This window comes from Anguilla anguilla, chromosome 6, assembly GCF_013347855.1.
Source record: "Anguilla anguilla isolate fAngAng1 chromosome 6, fAngAng1.pri, whole genome shotgun sequence".
NCBI classification, from domain to species: Eukaryota; Metazoa; Chordata; class Actinopteri; order Anguilliformes; family Anguillidae; genus Anguilla; species Anguilla anguilla.
Window position 1 is genome coordinate 50077635 of NC_049206.1, and position 18397 is coordinate 50096031.

The 18397-nt window shown below is 42.7% G+C and overlaps 1 protein-coding gene across 1 annotated transcript in view; it reads right to left on the minus strand.

Annotated features, from left to right (window-relative positions):
* Window positions 1–1643: 1643 nt before the first annotated feature.
* slc16a10 (solute carrier family 16 member 10) overlaps window positions 1644–18397 on the minus strand; it is a 41495-nt gene continuing 24741 nt past the window's right edge. The window contains exons 2-6 of the mRNA XM_035422122.1: window positions 17854–17998; window positions 16206–16635; window positions 8421–8564; window positions 7845–8073; window positions 1644–6509 (exon numbers count right to left, since the gene is read on the minus strand). Of these exons, the coding sequence (XP_035278013.1) occupies window positions 6307–6509; window positions 7845–8073; window positions 8421–8564; window positions 16206–16635; window positions 17854–17998 (1151 nt within the window). The 3' untranslated portion in view covers window positions 1644–6306. The remainder of the gene's footprint in view (window positions 6510–7844; window positions 8074–8420; window positions 8565–16205; window positions 16636–17853; window positions 17999–18397) is intronic.

Below are 18397 nucleotides of genomic sequence, written 5' to 3' on the forward strand. Positions count from 1 at the left end.
AAAAATGGTGCCAGAACTGAAAGCAATCCACAGGCGCCTGTCTTTTTTATTTCAACCTCGTCGTCGTAATGTTTCCTCATTTTCAGTCAGCCATAGGAGCCTGTCTAACCCGATGACCGACACCAGCACTTGCTGTGATGGGTCCGACTGGCGTTACACAGCGCATCACGGCCGAAGGAGCGTTGCAGTTTACAGGAAGTGGAAGTGGTGTTCTAATTCACGGGTTATCGTGATGAGGTCAAGTGTAGTATTACTATTGGTAACTGGGAAGCGGGGTCGTACCAGTCATGCCTAATATTGTAAACTTAGATTTTGTATGTCATTTACCTTTACCTTATAGCACTTAACGTGAATGCTGAATTCCCTTTTTACGTATTCCAGTTAACGTTGGCTAATGTAGTTAGTTAATGTAGCTGTCGTCCTGTAATTTATAGTTCCTAGTGCAGTTGCGAGACGTAGCCACTTCCATGGCTGAGAATCAGAGACTGTAAAAATAGCTGTGAATAGGGCAAGTTGGTTCGGTTACTGTTGCACACTTGCGACAAATGCCTTTTTAGGGTATTGTCTTGAATTTAGTGCCAGTGCAACCCGAAATCGTATGCAAAGCTATAGTGCATCCAAGGTCACCACACGCTAGACCAGGTATCCCCAACCCTGGTTCTGGAGAGCTGGTCTGCTGGTTTTCATTGTTTCAATTATTTAAATTCAATCAATTACAGTGGGTAATTACATGGTGCAATTATCAGAAGGTTAGAAGCAAAATATATATTTTTTTATATACTTTTGTATATAAAATTAAAGAAATGATCAGTTTCTGCTTAGAAATGTGAGATTGCTTCAAGAATGATTTGAATATTGTAGAATAGCCTATTACTTATTTTCAGGAGAGAGTCCCTTTGTATCATGTTAGCCTAATCGATCGTTAACATTATCATTTGCTTTGGATTAGTTATATTAAAATCAAAGCAAGTGCAATCATGGCAAGCTTACATCATGGTATTCCCTGGTGGGGGAATGTCAGTTTTTACTTCAAGCAATGTATATAACCTCAATTGTTTCAGTAAAGCATCCAACTATATGGATAATATGTGAGCTCTGTATGTTCCTCTGGACAAATCTGCTTAAATTTACTGAGTTGGAATATCTTGGGTGTCAGTTTTTTCAAGATGGTAAAGCTGGCTCCTAACTGGCTCAGTCAGTCAGGGTGCTCACCACAAGCTCAGGCTGGGTACCATTAGCAAGTGACAATGATTGTGAATTCACTGGCTTTGTCCCATGAGGGATAGGTTTAATTTGGTCAGACGTCCTTAAGTTACTGCTGCTCACATCTGAGTGCAGACTTCTTATCAATGAAAGATAGGTCTCTCATATGATTGGTGGTAGTATTCTTCTGTAGTACTATGTGGTCTGTAGAGTATTAGAAAGTCACTAGCTTGCAGGTGACTATCAAGGTGTACATATTTCAGGTGGCGTGCTCCTTAAGCAGATCCCAGTGGAACAGTGGTGACTCAAGAGGTAATTCAAATTGGGAAGAAGGGGCAAATGTGATTTAAAAAATACATGTAATGCTTTTACTGTAAATTTGTACTGTGATCATAGGGATGAGCAGTACTGACAGAAAAAAATGTGACATCACAGTGAAATAAGAAACATTTTCCAGAAGTTTAATGAAAAGTTGAACAAATCTTTACTTTAAAAATCTGTGGTACACTTTGCCGGGTGCACAATACATTGAATGTCACAAAATCAAAATGAAACAGATTCATGCAACTGAAAATAAAAACAAAACATGCTGAAATGAATACATGAATGAAAGATTTGAATGATCACCAATATACAAGGTGTATATTTTAAATAGCTGTTTAAATGATACAGAAATAAGCAAAGAATGCAGAAAAATAGGACATAAAATATCATTTTGAAGACAGAAGCAATATATTCGATTTTCATGAAATTATACCATGTGCTGAAATGTGCAGAGTAGAGCAGTGTACTATAAGTAGACTTGGCTAAATTATCTGAATTACAGAACCCTTCAGGAAACATACAAGTCTAAACATTTTCTTTTACATACAGGCTTGCAGAGTGTAGGTGCAGAGTGTTAAATAATGTTTTTGAGATTGCTACTGTCAGTAATACATGGTATAATGGTAGTTTTGCCATAGTTTTACCAGTGATACGGCTTGTTTTGGTCTTAAGCTACTTAAAATGCTGAATAAAAATGAACCTGTATGGTTAGCCTATACATTTACTACTTTAAATCAGCAAGCACATGATTCTTTGGATTGTTATTATTCTTTTTTTAATTGATTGCATCAATCCTTTAGGTCATTTCAAAGGCTGAATCCACCATAAACCCCTTTAAACAAGAGGAATTACCTGAGGCTGTCACAAAATGAAGTGTGTTAAATCAAGTATCTGTGGGGCTGAAAAGATGTCAATGATTGGTCAAAACAGAAACATGTGATTACTGTACACTGACATGTGTACTTACTAGTTCGATAGGGAAGTTAGATCTGCAGTCATCAAAATTTACAGATAAATAAAATGCACAAATCATGAATTCAATCATTTTTTATTCTTAGCGTTAAGGTACTCTGGAAAGACTGGACTTTTTAAAAATTGAAATTTCCACTGACAACAAAACATTGGTATATGGAAGCGAGAGCAAACACAATACAAATACTGGTGTGGACACACACAAAAAAAACACAGATTACGGTAGTTTTAAGGGGATTCTACATGTCTTTTACATTCTTCTGTCATATTAATGGCAACATGAGAACGTGAAGACGATATATGTTGTAAAAGGAAAACCAAATATGGCAATACTCAGTCAATGTGGTGTGCACCAACTTGTAATCTAAACACCAGAGCATTTCACAATGAAGGACAATTTATTTGTTCCAATAGAGCAGTGGTCTCAAACTCAGTGCCATGGAGGGCCGTGTGTATGCTGGCTTTTATTCCAGCCTCAGATCTTGATTATCTAATTAGTTCAATTATTTGCTGAATTAGGGCTGTAGGTCTGCACATAATGCATTATAAAGTGAAATGTATTATTTGCATTGTCTAAATAAAAACATGCTTATATTATGTGCTTCAATCCCGTTAAATGCATATGGCTGAATGAGGAATTGGACTCAATTAAGGCAGCATTTATTGGGTGGAATGAAAACCTGCGTACATATAGCCCTCAATGGCAACGAGTTTGAGACCACTGCAGTAGAGCCTCTGAAGCATAGGATGCAGCTACCACATACAACTTAACCACTCCTAGGTATACTTCAAACATATTTCAGTTTATTGCGGTTCTGTAGTGATGAATCAAACACTGAAAGAAATATTATTTTTGAATCCATGCAGAAGTACTTAAAATATATATGGTTGTTGAGTTTTCAAGTATCATGGCACCAATTCACCAATTCCATAAAAGGCTAATATTTGCATTGGCTTTAATTCATGACATCCATTATACCCGCGTCATAAAATTAAAAAGGCTATTCTTTCAGGCACAAATTCTGTTCTTTGAGAAGACCATGTAATGCAACACACCCAGCCGAGCAAACAGTGCCAGCTCACAACAAAGTAGTTCAATGGAGTATCCATCATAAGGTTCTTACAATCTTTCTATTCAGAAATAAAGGGCGAAGTGTTCTTGACAAAAATCCCTAGCAGTGATAGTAAATGAATTGTATCAGACCTCAAAGAATGCCTTGAATGTTCACTGCAATGATTCCCTTCTAGTTTTAAGACAAAATTGCAGGAATTCATATGTAATTTGAGGTAGATTGTATTTATAAGGGGTGTCCTGGGAAAAAAAACTTAACAACTTAGACAAAACTGATATATGTGCAGGTAGTCAGCACTTTCTGTTCTCTTCAAAATATTAGTAATATGATGCAAATGATCCATAAATGATTGTCATGCCCTGTGATATTAAAACGGGAGTTATAACTGAATTATATTTTCCCCAGACACCCCTAAATTATTATTAATTAAACTACTATATAGGGGTGTGTCTTTGGTGAAATGCTTGAAAAAAAAAAAAACCTAATCAGGTTTTCTGGATGGACAAATCGAAGGAAGTTTGACGGGTACAACTGGAAAAACACTTCCAAAGCACTATACTTTGGCTCCTATACAGTAAACTGCTTTCCTATGAAATTAAACTTCTTTGTGCATTTCAAGGGTACCCCTAGCATTTAAAAGGCAAACTATTATATACTTGACCATCAGATAAACTGTACATCAACTATATAACTATAGAGAAATATAGATCCATTATGGCATTAAGTTAAATTAATGTAATATGTGAAACTGTACTTCTTTAAATTCTCAGAAAACTAAAAAAAAAAAAAAAAAAAAAAACTGCATGCAATTATAAATAGAATGAGTCAATTCACTATTTTCTGTTGTATATAACTGAACAAAAAGTCAATGGATAACATGGCTCACATTTCTGATGTAGTAATGTAATTTTCTAATAGTGGGAAATATTAGTTGACACATTTGTGTCAGTGAAGTTAAACCTGAATAATGTTTGCCATGGTGCTGGTAATCCAATCCTGGCTTTTTGATATGTGCTAAAATTAATAAAATACATTAATAAAACCTTAAGGACCACATCCACTTTTACAATGGAATTAATTCATCTTATTCATTGCTTCCTACAAAAATCTATTTCACATTTGCGTTGCATAGAGAAACAAATACATCTCAACCTCAAATGCTAGTAAAATGTGTGTGTAAAAGATTACCGTAGTAATAATGGTTTAACACTGAAGAGGACTTCCACTCCCTCTGTGTCAGGTCAGCTACACTTGCCAACTCCAGAAACTCAGGAAAAAAAAAAAAGATCGACAACATTAAAAAGTATCGATATAAGACAGGCCTGGTGAAGACTTGCGACAGCATGCATCACCTCTAGTTTTCACAAGTGTGGGATACTATAGATGCTGCAATTATGCTAAAAGCTGCTCCCTTGAGGCGTCCCAGCACCTTTTAAACGAAGAAAAAAAATGTAATACCACTTTTATTTTTTTTTAAATGACCCTTCCCACCCGCTATGTTATAATGCACTTCTTTGAAGTGATATTGTATGCCCGGGTCACATCGTATCACGTCTCCACGCACTCACAATCTTGGCACCTTTAGGAAAATCTTATTAACCTGCATATTTAAAATTCGATTCACCTAAAAACCAAAGGCAGTTTGTTTCTCAATTTCTCAATTTCAGTCAGCAATGGAATTCTCTAGGCAGCCCCTCAATCAATTGCTTCATGCTGTGCTTTAGAGCAAACCAATTTATCAGACTTCCAAAAGATATTAGAGATACTACGTTTTTATCAGTGGTGTGTTGTAGGCAGAGTGTGCCTTTCTTTTAGGGAGTCTAATAGGATTTGGTAATAGCTTACCCCAACTTATGGCCGATCCCAGAGTCAACACTAGTCACATTTAACCAGACACATTGGAGACAGAAAAGCTATTATCTATTTCTTTGGCTACAAAAATATGTTCTCTCTTCAAGGGCACCTGGGGTTTTTCTCTGGGATTAGAGACCCCTGGGAAAGTATTTGATTGGCCTTATGGCACACAGTCAACCATGTAAAGACATGAATCTACTCGGCGCGTGCTTCATATGTTCAACCAAACACTTTCCTGGAGTTTTATTTTCAAATAGTGAATTATTTATGTTTTAAAATACGATTACAAGCTCCAAGTAGGAGTATGCATTCAATGAAAATAGAATATCAATCTTTATCGTACAGATGAACCCCGGACACCCATGAGGGAGATATGTACATGTATATATGAAGCCAATGATGGCAATATGGGCCACTGCTGATTGAAAGCTTCAAACTACTCTCAAGACAGAGTTATTCAGTCATCAACGCACAGTTTCCTCCACAGGCATCAAAGTGCTCACAGCCTAAAAATAAATGCCTCCGGAAAGAAAGTGTGCTTTCCCTTGTAAGAAATATTTGACTCTTTAGGTTATTCTATACCCAGGAAATTAATGGGAATACTGAGTTCCAATGCATAGCTCTTTAAGATCACATTCATTTTTTTTTTTTTTTAAATCAGTTGCGTATTACTGTATGCTTTTCACTGATATACAGTGTAACATTACGTTTTCCCTAAGTTTTTTTTCTGCAAAAGCAGCCATAAAATACTGTTTATATATATAAATATACAGGCGAATATGTATATTTATATAGATGTATATTATAAACATATTCAGCAGTTTATTAAAATAGGTTTAAATTTATGTCTGTGTTTACATGCATGTGGGTAAGCGGGGGATCAGATGACGGAGTCGTGTTCTAGAGTCTCGCTGTTCTTGTTGTAGTTCAGGGCCTTCGCATCAGCCTCTGCTTCTTTTTCCCTCCTCTTCCTCCGTGCCTCCACCCAGGGGATGGTACAGAGCACGGCACCCCCAATGATCGGGGGTATACCTGCCAGGTAGAACGCAACCTCATAGGAGCCCAGTCTGTCTCTCAAGAATCCTGTGGGAAGAGAGAGAGAGAGAGGAAGAGAGGGAGAGAGAAAGAAAGAAACAGTTTTCAGTTTCTGAGTCACCAACCAGACTGCACTGTTCAACTCTGTACACTAAACACTCACCCACACAAACACACACACACACACACACACACACACACACACACAGCCAATACATGTACCAAGTACCAAGAAAATATATCCTTCCTGGTTTTATAATATTTCTGATTATTCATGATTGACATGACCCCCTTATGACCTACTGAATGGTGACCAAATTCCTTAAGCATGGGGACACGGTCCACACAGCTCCTGGGGCTATAATCAGGACAACAATGGCCCTCTTGTTGGGCCTCATTCCAAGTATCTCACTTATGTGAGCTGATCAATACTAAGTACTGTGTCAAACTACTTATCCCCCCCCCCCCCCCCACACACACACATCTACTTGGGGTTTCCCGCAGAGTAGATTTAAACCAACGGGGGTTGATTGCATTAGGGTCAGTGGAAAGTACATTGCGCTGAGCTTGCCCATGTGGGCCCTTCAGTGTTGAATTCCTCCGACTGCTCTTTCCAGTTCTTGCAGTATGCCTGTATCTCATTAGAATACCAGACTATTCCGGCAAAAAAAGAATGCACTGTCTGACAGTGTAACACGCAGCATATGGCAGGCTCTCTCAAGCCAGAGCCGTTTATAAAAGATATACTTACTACATGTAGCACAAATTCCCTTCCATCCTAAACAAATGGACTACATACATACATACATAAATTTTCTATATACATACATACATACAAGATAAAATTAGAAGCCGAACACTTTTTTTGCCATATAAAATAAAATTCTCAAACCTAAAATGATACAAAAGGAATCATTTTAAAAACACTAAATGTTGCTGAATCAGCAGGTACATCATATCTACATTTAAATATATCTGTATTCCGTAAATCGTCTGTCAAATTTTCCAGGGTATGGAGTCGTATTTGTACTTGTATGGAGAAATAAGGGAAATCACGAAATGAAGTAAAATGGCTGATCCTGCCAAATGACACTGATGTAATGCTCCACACATAACACCAGGTGGCATTAAAGAGCTGTCTTACAGGAGCAAAACCCACAAAAAAAGGAAAACAGCTCTTGCTTCCTGTTGAGAAATGTACCTTGGGAGTACAAAATCATAACTGAAATCTTCATTCAAAAAATAAAAAATAGTGAATAATAGTGTATGGATATATACTTCATATTTATATATAAAGAGTCTGTTTTTAGACCTTGCAGTGTTGTATCCAGATTGTGTCAGTAGATGGCGCCGTAAGCCCACCGGCCCTGCACTGTGCTGTACCTGCAATGGGTGGCCCCACAGTCATGGGCACGGACATCATGCCGAGCAGGAAGCCGATGGCCTGGGACACGTTCTGGGAGCCGACCAGCTCGAAGGCGATGGGGGCCATGATGCAGATGAAGCAGCCGTCAAAGAGGCCCATGAGCAGGCAGACGGCGATGAGGCCGCCAAATATTTTGCAGAGCGGGATCATCATGGACATCAGGCCAATCACGAGGAAAGACGTCACCTAGGGGCGACAGGGAGGGAAAAGGCTGTTAAGTCCACAACAGTTATCTTGCTGTTTCTTAGTGCCACACATTCACAATAGTAAAAAAAAGCATAGCATAAAGCATTTGATTGAGGGGCTACCTAGAGAATTCCATTGCTGACTGGAATTGAGAAACAAACTGCCTCTGGTTCTTAGGCAAATCAAATTTTATGAACACTGAAACATGTAGGTTAATAAGGTTTTCATCTGCATGGTTTTAGTCTGGGGGGGCCAGCTAATATAAAACATTCAGACCCCCCACCCAGGGCTTCTGTACAATTGACACGCCTCTCCCAGGACTGTGCCAGCAGAGGTCTGTCTCTCACCTGCAGGTACACCTTGTTGACCCCGGAAACGTAGTCCGCCACCCTGCCAAAGATCAGCCGGCCCACCCCGGATGTGATGCCGATGCACATGAGCAGGACCTCTTTGTTGGCGTCCTTGCCGAACTGCTCCTCCACGTGTTTCATCTGAGGGGGGGGGGGGGGAGATGACAGACGTTGAGCACGGTTCACTTACGGGCCAACGCGGCCAGTCGAAGCACACCTGGTGCACAAGCCTCTTTATCAGGAGCCAAGGCCATCCAATGATAGGCCTTTGTTTCATCATCCAGCGGCACCCTCATTGGCTGGAAGCATCTTAAAGCGAGACAAACTCAGGGAGCATTCCTTCGCAATTACACGCCCACTCACCCCACCGAGCTCCGCGGTCCCATTGCTGTCAGGAAAATGATACATGCGCCAGATTTAAGTGATTTTCATAGGGTTGAAAATCTGAATCGAACGCATTAAATAATGCTCGTTGGACAGAAAGCCGTAAAGCCACCATGTAAAAAAACAGAAATGCATCACTGAGCATGTTATGAAAGCTTTGTCAGGTGCCGCACAACTTGTTCTGCATGCCTAACATAATCAGAGCAATCTATCAGGACTAGGTGTAGTATGTTTACGAGTGTGTGGACGGAAGGGAGCTATGTGTGAGTGAGTTCAGGTTTGGGGGGGGGGAGTTCTCCTGGGATCGTAGAGGCCTGTTTCGGGGGCTCCACAGCCTGCTCCACTTAAGAGCAGGGAAGCCCCGCCTCTTCGTCCTGCCCTGCGCGAGTTTAAGGGAACGGGGTGCAGCCCGCACATGCTCATAACTCACGTTTACCGCGTTCTCCATTCCCCGCTGCTCGCCGTTCATCACGGCGAAAAAGGAAAGTGTTCCACCGCACGGTCCAGAGCTGGATAACGGACTCTCGTCTTTGCGCGGAGCGTAATAAATACGATCCATCGGCGGCTTGTCCTGGCCCCACCTTCTCCAGAACACAGACCCATGAGCTCCAGAACAAGAGGCCCCGATACCTGGAGCCCAGCCAGGGGCGGCCCCCTGGGACTCTACGAGTCTAAGACCCTCTGTATAAACGAAGCCCTCCCATCCTGCCCTCCTCCCTGCGGCATGCTGGGTCAAAGGAGGAAGGGTGCATCTTAGACGCGACAGGTTACAGTGAACTCCTCCTTAAAAATCATTTTTTTAAAAACATCCAATTTATTGACAACCATATCCAAGGATTCTTCCTATTTAAAAGACACCGAGCGCTGTTCAGCAAGAAAATAATCCCAAGTCTGAGGTTAAATGTAGAGAGTTTATTTCTTAATCACAAAGTGAGTCACCTCGGATAATAAAAAATAAGGGGAAAAAGAACAGAATCAGGACGGGTTTTCTACCCATCCTCCAATCGGTGCTAGCTCTCCTGTAGTACTGAGTGGCCTGAAGGGTGTAAAGCAGTCACTGACTCAAAGAGGAATGCATTAGTGTAGTGGTGCCTACATAGGAGCAGGTAGAACAGTGGCACGATTGCTGCTTCCAGTATGAGAAATCAGGGTTTTTTTCTGCATAAAAGAAAAATCTTTGGGGTGCACCAAAGCAAAATTTGCAAATGCCAAAGCGGAAGGAAAAAGGAAAAAACAGGAAATAGTTGAATGTGAGGGGAGTGGGATGACCTTACGTGAGACCGTAATCGCTAGCCCATGGGGAATGGGGAAGCCCAGACCCATTTCATGGCAGGAAAACCCTGGAAGTTCCAGTGGTACTCTGGGAACAGTTCGAGGAGTGATACCGGCTCGTAACAGGCAGCTTAGTCCTTCACGCCGATAGCCCTTATCAGGGGAGCCAGGGAACGCCCTCCTCGGCCGCCGCCCGCACAGATAAAGCTCAGGAAAAACACCAGATGGGATTTCGCCCCTCTCGACGGGGAGGCGGAAAATCCGCCATCGATCTGCCCGCACGCCGTCTAAAGGGCTCCCCGCTGGCCCCTGCTCCCAGGACGGGTGTGAGGATCTAGAGGTCATGGGAGCCACCATCCTCCAGCACCATGAAGACTAAGAGCATATGCAGGGGCGGCAGCTGCCTCGTCAGTCTTCCACGTCAGGTTTTCGTCCCACTTCAAAGGGCCAGTGCATATTTAACCACGAGTCCTAAGCAGGTGAAGTTCAAGATGCATGATTTCAACAACACTAAAGAAAAATTCAAATCTCGCAATGACGCATTTTAGATATACACTTTCTTCTCATTTAATCATCGTAGGGCTGCCCCCTGAAAGTTGACGAGCCAAATCATCTGTCGACTGAGATTCTTTGATGTGCACGACAAAAACAGAATAAAAGGTATTCTTGCAAGACTAGCTGAAGCGCGCAACAAAAATTCCACGTGACAACTTCCACAGGTGTGGCTAACTGGCTGGAGAAGCTGAAACATGAAGAGCTTCACTTCTCACAAGTAATTTGGCCAAACTTGAGTTCCTCTCTCACGACATGTCACAGCTGACTAAGAACACAGCATAGCATGGCAAAATAGTAAGACCAGTCCACCACCCTGTGGTTAAAGGCCCAGGAGACTGGATTCAAATTGTGGTTATATTCCCCAGAAATGACAAATGATTGCCTTCTTAATATTTCTTTCAAGTTTTTATCCTAATTCTAATCATTAAATTGCAATAAACCTTATTAGATTACTGTGACCAGTTCAGCAGACAAGGACAGGGTGGGCGTGTATCCTGCCCTCATTAACTTTCATATCATGTAAACCATTCCTCATTGCTAACTAGATTAGAGCCGGTTAGAGCAGACTGTCCCATGCAGTAACCTTACAGTGCCAGACAAAATGAAAGAAAGCAGCATAAGACGGAAGATTATTCAATGTGTAATAATATTGTAACACAGAGCTACAGTACACTAACATTAGACTTTAAAGCAGTCTCAAACTCTGGACATTACACCCGCCTTCAGGATTAGCATGCTTCTTAACGTTTAGGCTAATAGTTACACGCCTAAAAGGCACACATATAATAACAATAATGATAATGGCACTTTTAAGTGCAGCTCCGCCCTCTCTCTCTGCCACTGTGGTATAGGAAATTCCATATCATTGAAGCCCTACTGACTATCCAAAGGTCTGGTAGTGTACATTTAATCTTGAGATTATTACCTATGTAGACAAAGTGCAGTGGTCTCATGGTACAGTGCATTGAACCACTAATAATCTGTAACTTATCCAATATGGGCTTGTTAAATAATAATATGCAGTTTGATTGTAGCGGAGACATAGCCAAAGCAACCCCCCCTCCTCACTTGGTTGAAAACTGCTGGTTGCCCCCCCAAATACATATCTGGCTACACCACTGGTCCTGGCAGGGCTATCTCCTGAATAACCTCGAAATCTATTGATTTTGAACTGGCCAGTCAGGAATGGCGTCATATGGCACATGGCTCTACACATGACTGCTCATTTTTTGGCATCTCAAGATTAGCACTGGTACGTCCAGGTGCTCCAGGACCATCCTGACTAAGGCAGAGTTTTGCAAACAAAACGTGGACGTGGTATCGCCGCAAAATTGCATTGTGGGTACAGCTTGTGCCGTACCCTCAAGCAGTGCTGTCTAGACGTCCAAAAATGTCTATTTTTTGCTTTTTTGTCATTCTGGTGAAGTGGGAGGACCCTTTCCTGGTCTGACTTCTTTTTGAAATAAATGGCTCATTAATAAGATTTCAATTCATATTCAAAGATTTTCTGGGCTCACTGTACTAAATCTTTCTTTATATATTTATTGCTTCGTACAGGCTGCTATTTTGCCTTTCTGAATTAGACGAAGGCCATTTTATGTGATGTGTCACATTGGGTTGGCAAGTGCAACTAAAGATTAGGCCCATGAGGATATTTTAAAGACTACACCTGTCCGTCACATGCAGGCTCTCACTGAGCAAGCAGCTTTGTTATGTTTTGTGCAGAGAGAGCCACAGCACCCTGTCAGTGCCCACAAACAGACTCCCGCCCACACAAACACAGCTCAGGCTAAGACACGCACACACATCTGCACATGCGCACACACGCACATACACCCCCAGACTGTGGGGTCATGTCAGCCTGATGCTCCAGCCTTGCTCTGTTATTAAAATGAACCGAATGCGGACCGGGTGGCGTTCTGTACGCTCACTGTTTGCACCCACACGCTCGCTCTCGCATCAAGCTTTAACCCGAACATTCCAGAGCCAAACGGGTAAACTGTTAGAACAGAACACAGAGAAGTGATTCACTCCATCGTTCACGGCCATTAAATCTCTCTCTAATGATTGTGTCTTTCTAATAATATAACAATTCTAGTTACCTGGTATCCTTGTCTCTACAAGACTGGTGTGTGGTTGGTGTTCTGCTACAAAATGGCTGCTGCACATCGTTCGGGGGGGGGGGGGGGGGGGGGGTTGGTTGGGGTATACAAAAATAATGGAGATGGCTGGAGAAGCCAAGTCACCACTCCTCAATATAGCGCACTTCTGGACTCATGAAAGGCATTATATAAATTATAGTTACAGTCATCATCATCACCATCATCGTGAACAACATTATCTTCATCATTGTCTTCAATTTTCATCGTGGTGCGTTAGCTGTAATGAGGATCCTTATCAGCCCAGGGCTATCATAGCTTTGCAGGAATGACTGTTTGAACCACATTCAGTCCAATGGCAATGCACTTTAGAAAATGAAACCAGTGCCTTTTTTCATTTTCACAGAACACTCAAATTAGTGTTATTATTAATCCACACCTGCCTCAGTTCCCCTCAGACTCTCTCTTTAGAAATACAGCAAACATCATAATGAAGGCAGTTCAAAAGTATCATTCCATATTGAGGCATTTTCATTTTAATGTAAGTAATCTTCCTTTTGCATGGAGTCCCATTCCACCTACTTTACTGAAAATGAAATGGTATAATTGTGTTATATTATGTGATATGTGAATCAGCCACACCTAAACAGTGTGAATAGCTTTTATTGGTATATCAATCAGTCACGCTTATCAGGACTGTAGTTGTGGCTCCCAGACCTGCCCTCTTGCCAGAGGTCACACTGAAACCAATGCAGGAATTCCACTGAAAAAGAGACCAAGTTTCCGCCAAATTACTGCACTAAAATTGAGTTAGCCACTCAGTACTAGAATTATACAGCAAATCCCCTGTGCCACGTTGCCAATCTGTCTAATTAACATCTGTTTTTTTTGTTTTTTTTTATTACTAGAACATTATTCTAGTAACAACAACAGAACATTCTGATATAATACTATGTCCTTGGCAATGTTCCCATTTGTTATAATCCATCTATTGTATAAACATTCCTGAAAGAAAAAACTTCACAGGACTGACCCCCTATCTGTTTCTAAGGTGCCTGGAGCAGTTGGGAGATAGAATGAGGAAGGTCCGTCAGGACTTTGACTCTCACTGTGTTGAGCTGACAGATATGGGGTCTGATTTTGATAAGATGGCAGTTCTGCAGGGAGTGGTTATAGCTGAGCTCATCGCTTTTGCTAGCGAGTCAGCAGTGACTGCAAAGGTCAAACTTCCACCGCTGGGCTGTGGCGTCGTTCGGACCTGAGAGTCTCGAGGCCTTTTCCCAAAACGGGCGAACGAATCCCGGAGCGCCCGCCGCGATTCTCACCCCACGTCAGAAGGGAGGCCAGGGGTGGGGGACGCTGGGAAGGACATCGCTATGGAATAAAACAAACACCGACGGTGGCCCTGGAGGGCCTCATCTCCCTTCATTAACATGGTCTCGGCTTCTCGATAAACACTGAGCCTCCCAACCGCCCTCCAGACCACCCTGGTTACCACACCCCCAAAAAAAGAGACCTTTCTCTCAATATGACGCCTATGTAATGCAATAAATGCTAAGAAAATATATAATACCTTCCTTTATGTAAACGGTATGGAATACTGTAACAATAATGGGATCGTTTATCAAAGTCAGATCAACAGAGCTGCAGGGTTGACTGAACTATTTTCCAGCTACACCTACAATAGCTCCATACATTCAGAGGTGCATTTGCTTTTCGTGTCCATATAACTTTTCCACTTACACACGAGCAGGTCATGTGGACCAAGTACTTAATATTCACTACTGTGGTTTGCCACAAATCTGAAAACAGAATATAGGCAGAATTTACATGGAAAAAAGTTAAGAAAGTCTACAAGAGCTATGATTTATGAGTTTTATATTTTCCCTGAACTACAAAAAAATTCCTATATTTCCTGTTATTCATGAACGTGATCTCAACCTGCAGGCTATTTTATAACGTCTTAATGTAGGCTGCTACAAATACGAAAGATCTAAAGGAAGTCTTTTGAGTTTTGAGCATAACAAGCTGTATACGAATCCTATGTCATAACGGTCGCTGACACCAGTAAAACACCAGTAATAAAATCAAGGAACTCGTGAGATGGGGATGGCCTGACTTCAATCAGCACACTCGTCTGTAAATTGTACTCACAGATAAATCAAAAAGTTAGTTTTTTCTTAGTGTTAGCTTTGGTGTTTGTTTAAAAATAAGTTTGTGAAGAAAAAATGAGCACTTGCATTTGTGCTCGAGCCAAACTTAAGGTGAAATGCTTATTGAATACAGGCCTATAGTTTCACTATACTAACTGCACATAAATGCGTGCAAATCCACATGCTTCCAGCGCGTCAAGCCTCTAACATTTCTGTAAGAAGAATTTATGAAGTTGACATTCTCTGGGGTTAAGTGTGAACTATGCTTGTTTCTGTTGAACATTTCACGCATTTTCCACAGTAACTCTTGAGAGGCAACCCTGTTACCTCTAATAGCATCATAGCAACTGACACACAAACCTACAATCTGGTATACTGCACCAAAATAAGACTATTTTAGGTCAAGGAAAAAAAACTTAAGTGCTTTTCCCAGTAAATGAAAGACCACTCAATGACCTACAGTTTGTGCTCATGTAGTACACGTGTACAAGCCAGAAGTTGACCTCATTCAAAACAACACCTCATTCACTGCTTCATGTTTCTCTTGGTTAGCTCTGGCTGGTTTAATTCCACTGGATCTAATGATCATTAAATTTTTAAGCCTCTATTTCCTGCTGCCAGGGATTGTGATGTCGGACTCGTCGGTGAGAGGCTAGGCAATGAAACACAATGTAACGACAGACCCGGCAAGAAATAAGTGGGTTGTGTATTTTGTTCCCCAGTGACTTACCCTAACAGTGAGGCAAATAGAGCCATTTCTCCCCTTGCATACACTGCAGTTAAACCAATGCTCTTTCCTCTGGGAGACGTCCTGGAAATGATCAACCTCTCATGAGCTGTCATGAGCAATGAGGTGGAATCAACAACAGCCCTAGAAGGCTTGAGGGGTTTCAGCTGAATCATTAGACCAGTCGGCACTAAGCGAGCGGCAAAGAGAGAACTAAATTCCATATAACCCTGACTCAGCAGGGGAAACACTGCACAGGGATATGTCAAGAGTAACTATGTTTATGTCTATGCTGTATGTTCATGCACAGCACAGGCAGTGTGTAATGTGTAAGGTGTAGACCAGATGATCTTCACCCATGATCCTGGAGTGCACAGAGTCGGTTGGCTTTGGTTTCCACACCAAAATCAGCAACGACTTCAGGTCAAAGGTGAGGTAAGTAAATGGTAATCAATTGGTTTAATTGATTAATGGAGAAACTTAGAAACTTAGAAGCTTAGAAACAACAAAGGCCAGCACAGCCTATGGCTCTCCGGGACCAGGATTGGAGGAGGGCTTATGTAGGCGAACACAACGGAAAAAAAAAACTCACCAGGTGAACGTAAGGCACGAAGTACCCGTAGAGCGCGGCGGGGATCCCGAAGGCCCAGATCCGGTAGCCCAGCGACTTCCAGATGTTGACGTTGAAGATCTTGCTCATGGGCGGGCATCGTCGGCCGGGCTTGCTGCTGAGAGAGCCGGTGGGGAGGAGGGGCCTGTAGGTGAAGCCGGCCAGCATGAGGATGACCATGAAGATGCTGAGCACGCGCATGGTGTTCTGGAGCCCCACGTTCTTCAGCAGGCCCGACAGCAGGAAGGGCAGCGTGATGGTGAAGATGCTGCTGCCCGCCGTCACGATGCCGTTCACCAGGCCCAGCCGCTTCTTGAAGTAGTGGCCCAGGATGACCAGGCTGGGCTGGTAGGCGAAGGAGCACCCGCAGGCGAAGACGATCCCGTAGGTGAAGTACAGGGGGCCCAGGGACCTGGGAGGGGAAGAGAAAACCCAAAACCATTCGCTTGTGGAGTTTTAAAAAAATATTTTACCGCCGCAACCCGACGGCCTCCGTCCCGCCGTTCCCGTGACTGAACCTTCTGGGCGGTAACCTGTACGGGCAGGGACCGCTCTGGGGCTCTCGTGTTCCAAAAAAAAAACCAGATGATTCAGTTTTTTTTTTTTTTTTGGAACGCAAACCGAATAAATTTTTTTCATTCCAGTAAAACACCTGCCCGGCATTGGAAGAGGCAGCCCAAGGTCTCAGCTACAGAGGGCATGCTGGGTAATGGCCAGTTCTGTGATAACCCTGTGATGAGTCGCAAGAACGGTATGCCAAAGCTGTGCTTAAACCCAAGCTAACCCAGGGTCATTAGATCTGCTCACTTGTGGCTTTATATTTGGTAGCAAGAGCTTAGGGATGAGTGGGAGCCACTCAACCTGGCACTGCATTAGAAGGGAATGATATATACAGCACTGCTGTAAATTCCTGTGACTTTGCTCAATTAATTTTGCTCCCCTAAGATGGGGGGGGGGACTATTGATAAAAATGGCTGAAATTCCTACACGGATCACCCCAAATGCATGTAAATACCCTCAAATTAATGCTGACAGTCTTTTGTTTTATTTTATTTTTATGTCTGTTGGAGTGCAGACCTAAAACAACAAAGATTGTGTCACTGTCCAAATATTTTTGCATTTGGATTTGTTCCCAGAAGGGGACATGAGTCTCTGTTCTTAATATCCAAGAGCTATATATTCTACTATGGGACTCAGGAGGATATGTGTGTGTGTGTGTGTGTGTGTGTGTGTGTATATATAAGCTCCTCTCAATAAAAAACACTAAATGTAATTAGCAATATGCATTCCTGATTTTTGTGACTTTATGTGTTTTGACTCTAAGCATGAGGGATGAGTGTCTGTGCTAACATTGGTTCAGTCTGATAATAGGGGGCCACAGGGGAATAAGGAAGTCTGGGATGATGTAATCTCATCAGGTGATTAGACATCATCCAAAGACAGGGCCGACCCCGTGCCCCCCTGATCTCATTATAGCGAGAGCGGCCTCCCGCACGCACTCAGCTGTGACCAGGGGCTCTGTCTGCAGTCGCTCTGTCTGCAGTTGCTCTACTGCGGTCGCTCTGGGCCGCTCCGGGCCGCACCGGGCGCGAGCGGCGGTGAAGAGGAGGGACGCGCGCGCGGTGCTTACTTGACGAAGGAGCTGGCCAGCAGTCCCACCAGCCCCACGGCGGCCCCGCCCACGGCGGTTATCCTGCAGCCCAGCAGGTCGGTGAAGATGCTGACGATGGGCGAGCAGAAGAAGATCATGCCCATGGACAGGGAGCCCACCCACGCTGCGGGAGTCAAACACACACGCGCACACACACACACACACGCACACACACAGAGACACACACGGCAGCAAGGTTACACAGCTGACTGCAACTTCAGCATCACTGTACACCATTTACAATACAACAAATAACAGCAAATTAGGCTAAATGTTTTATGACCTGCGACAACAAATTATGAAGGACGCATAACAGTGTGACACTACAGACAACCATGCTCCTGCTACTGCAAACCGCTACACAAAGATGGCGACATTGCTACACAACAGATACGAACACTGCTCCAGTGCACTGCAGGGCCCTGTTTCAGGAAGCAGGACTACTGAGTAAGCTGGATAATTGCAATGAGCAAAACCCGGAACCCTCCCAAATCTGGCACATGGACTGAAGTAAAAAAGAGCT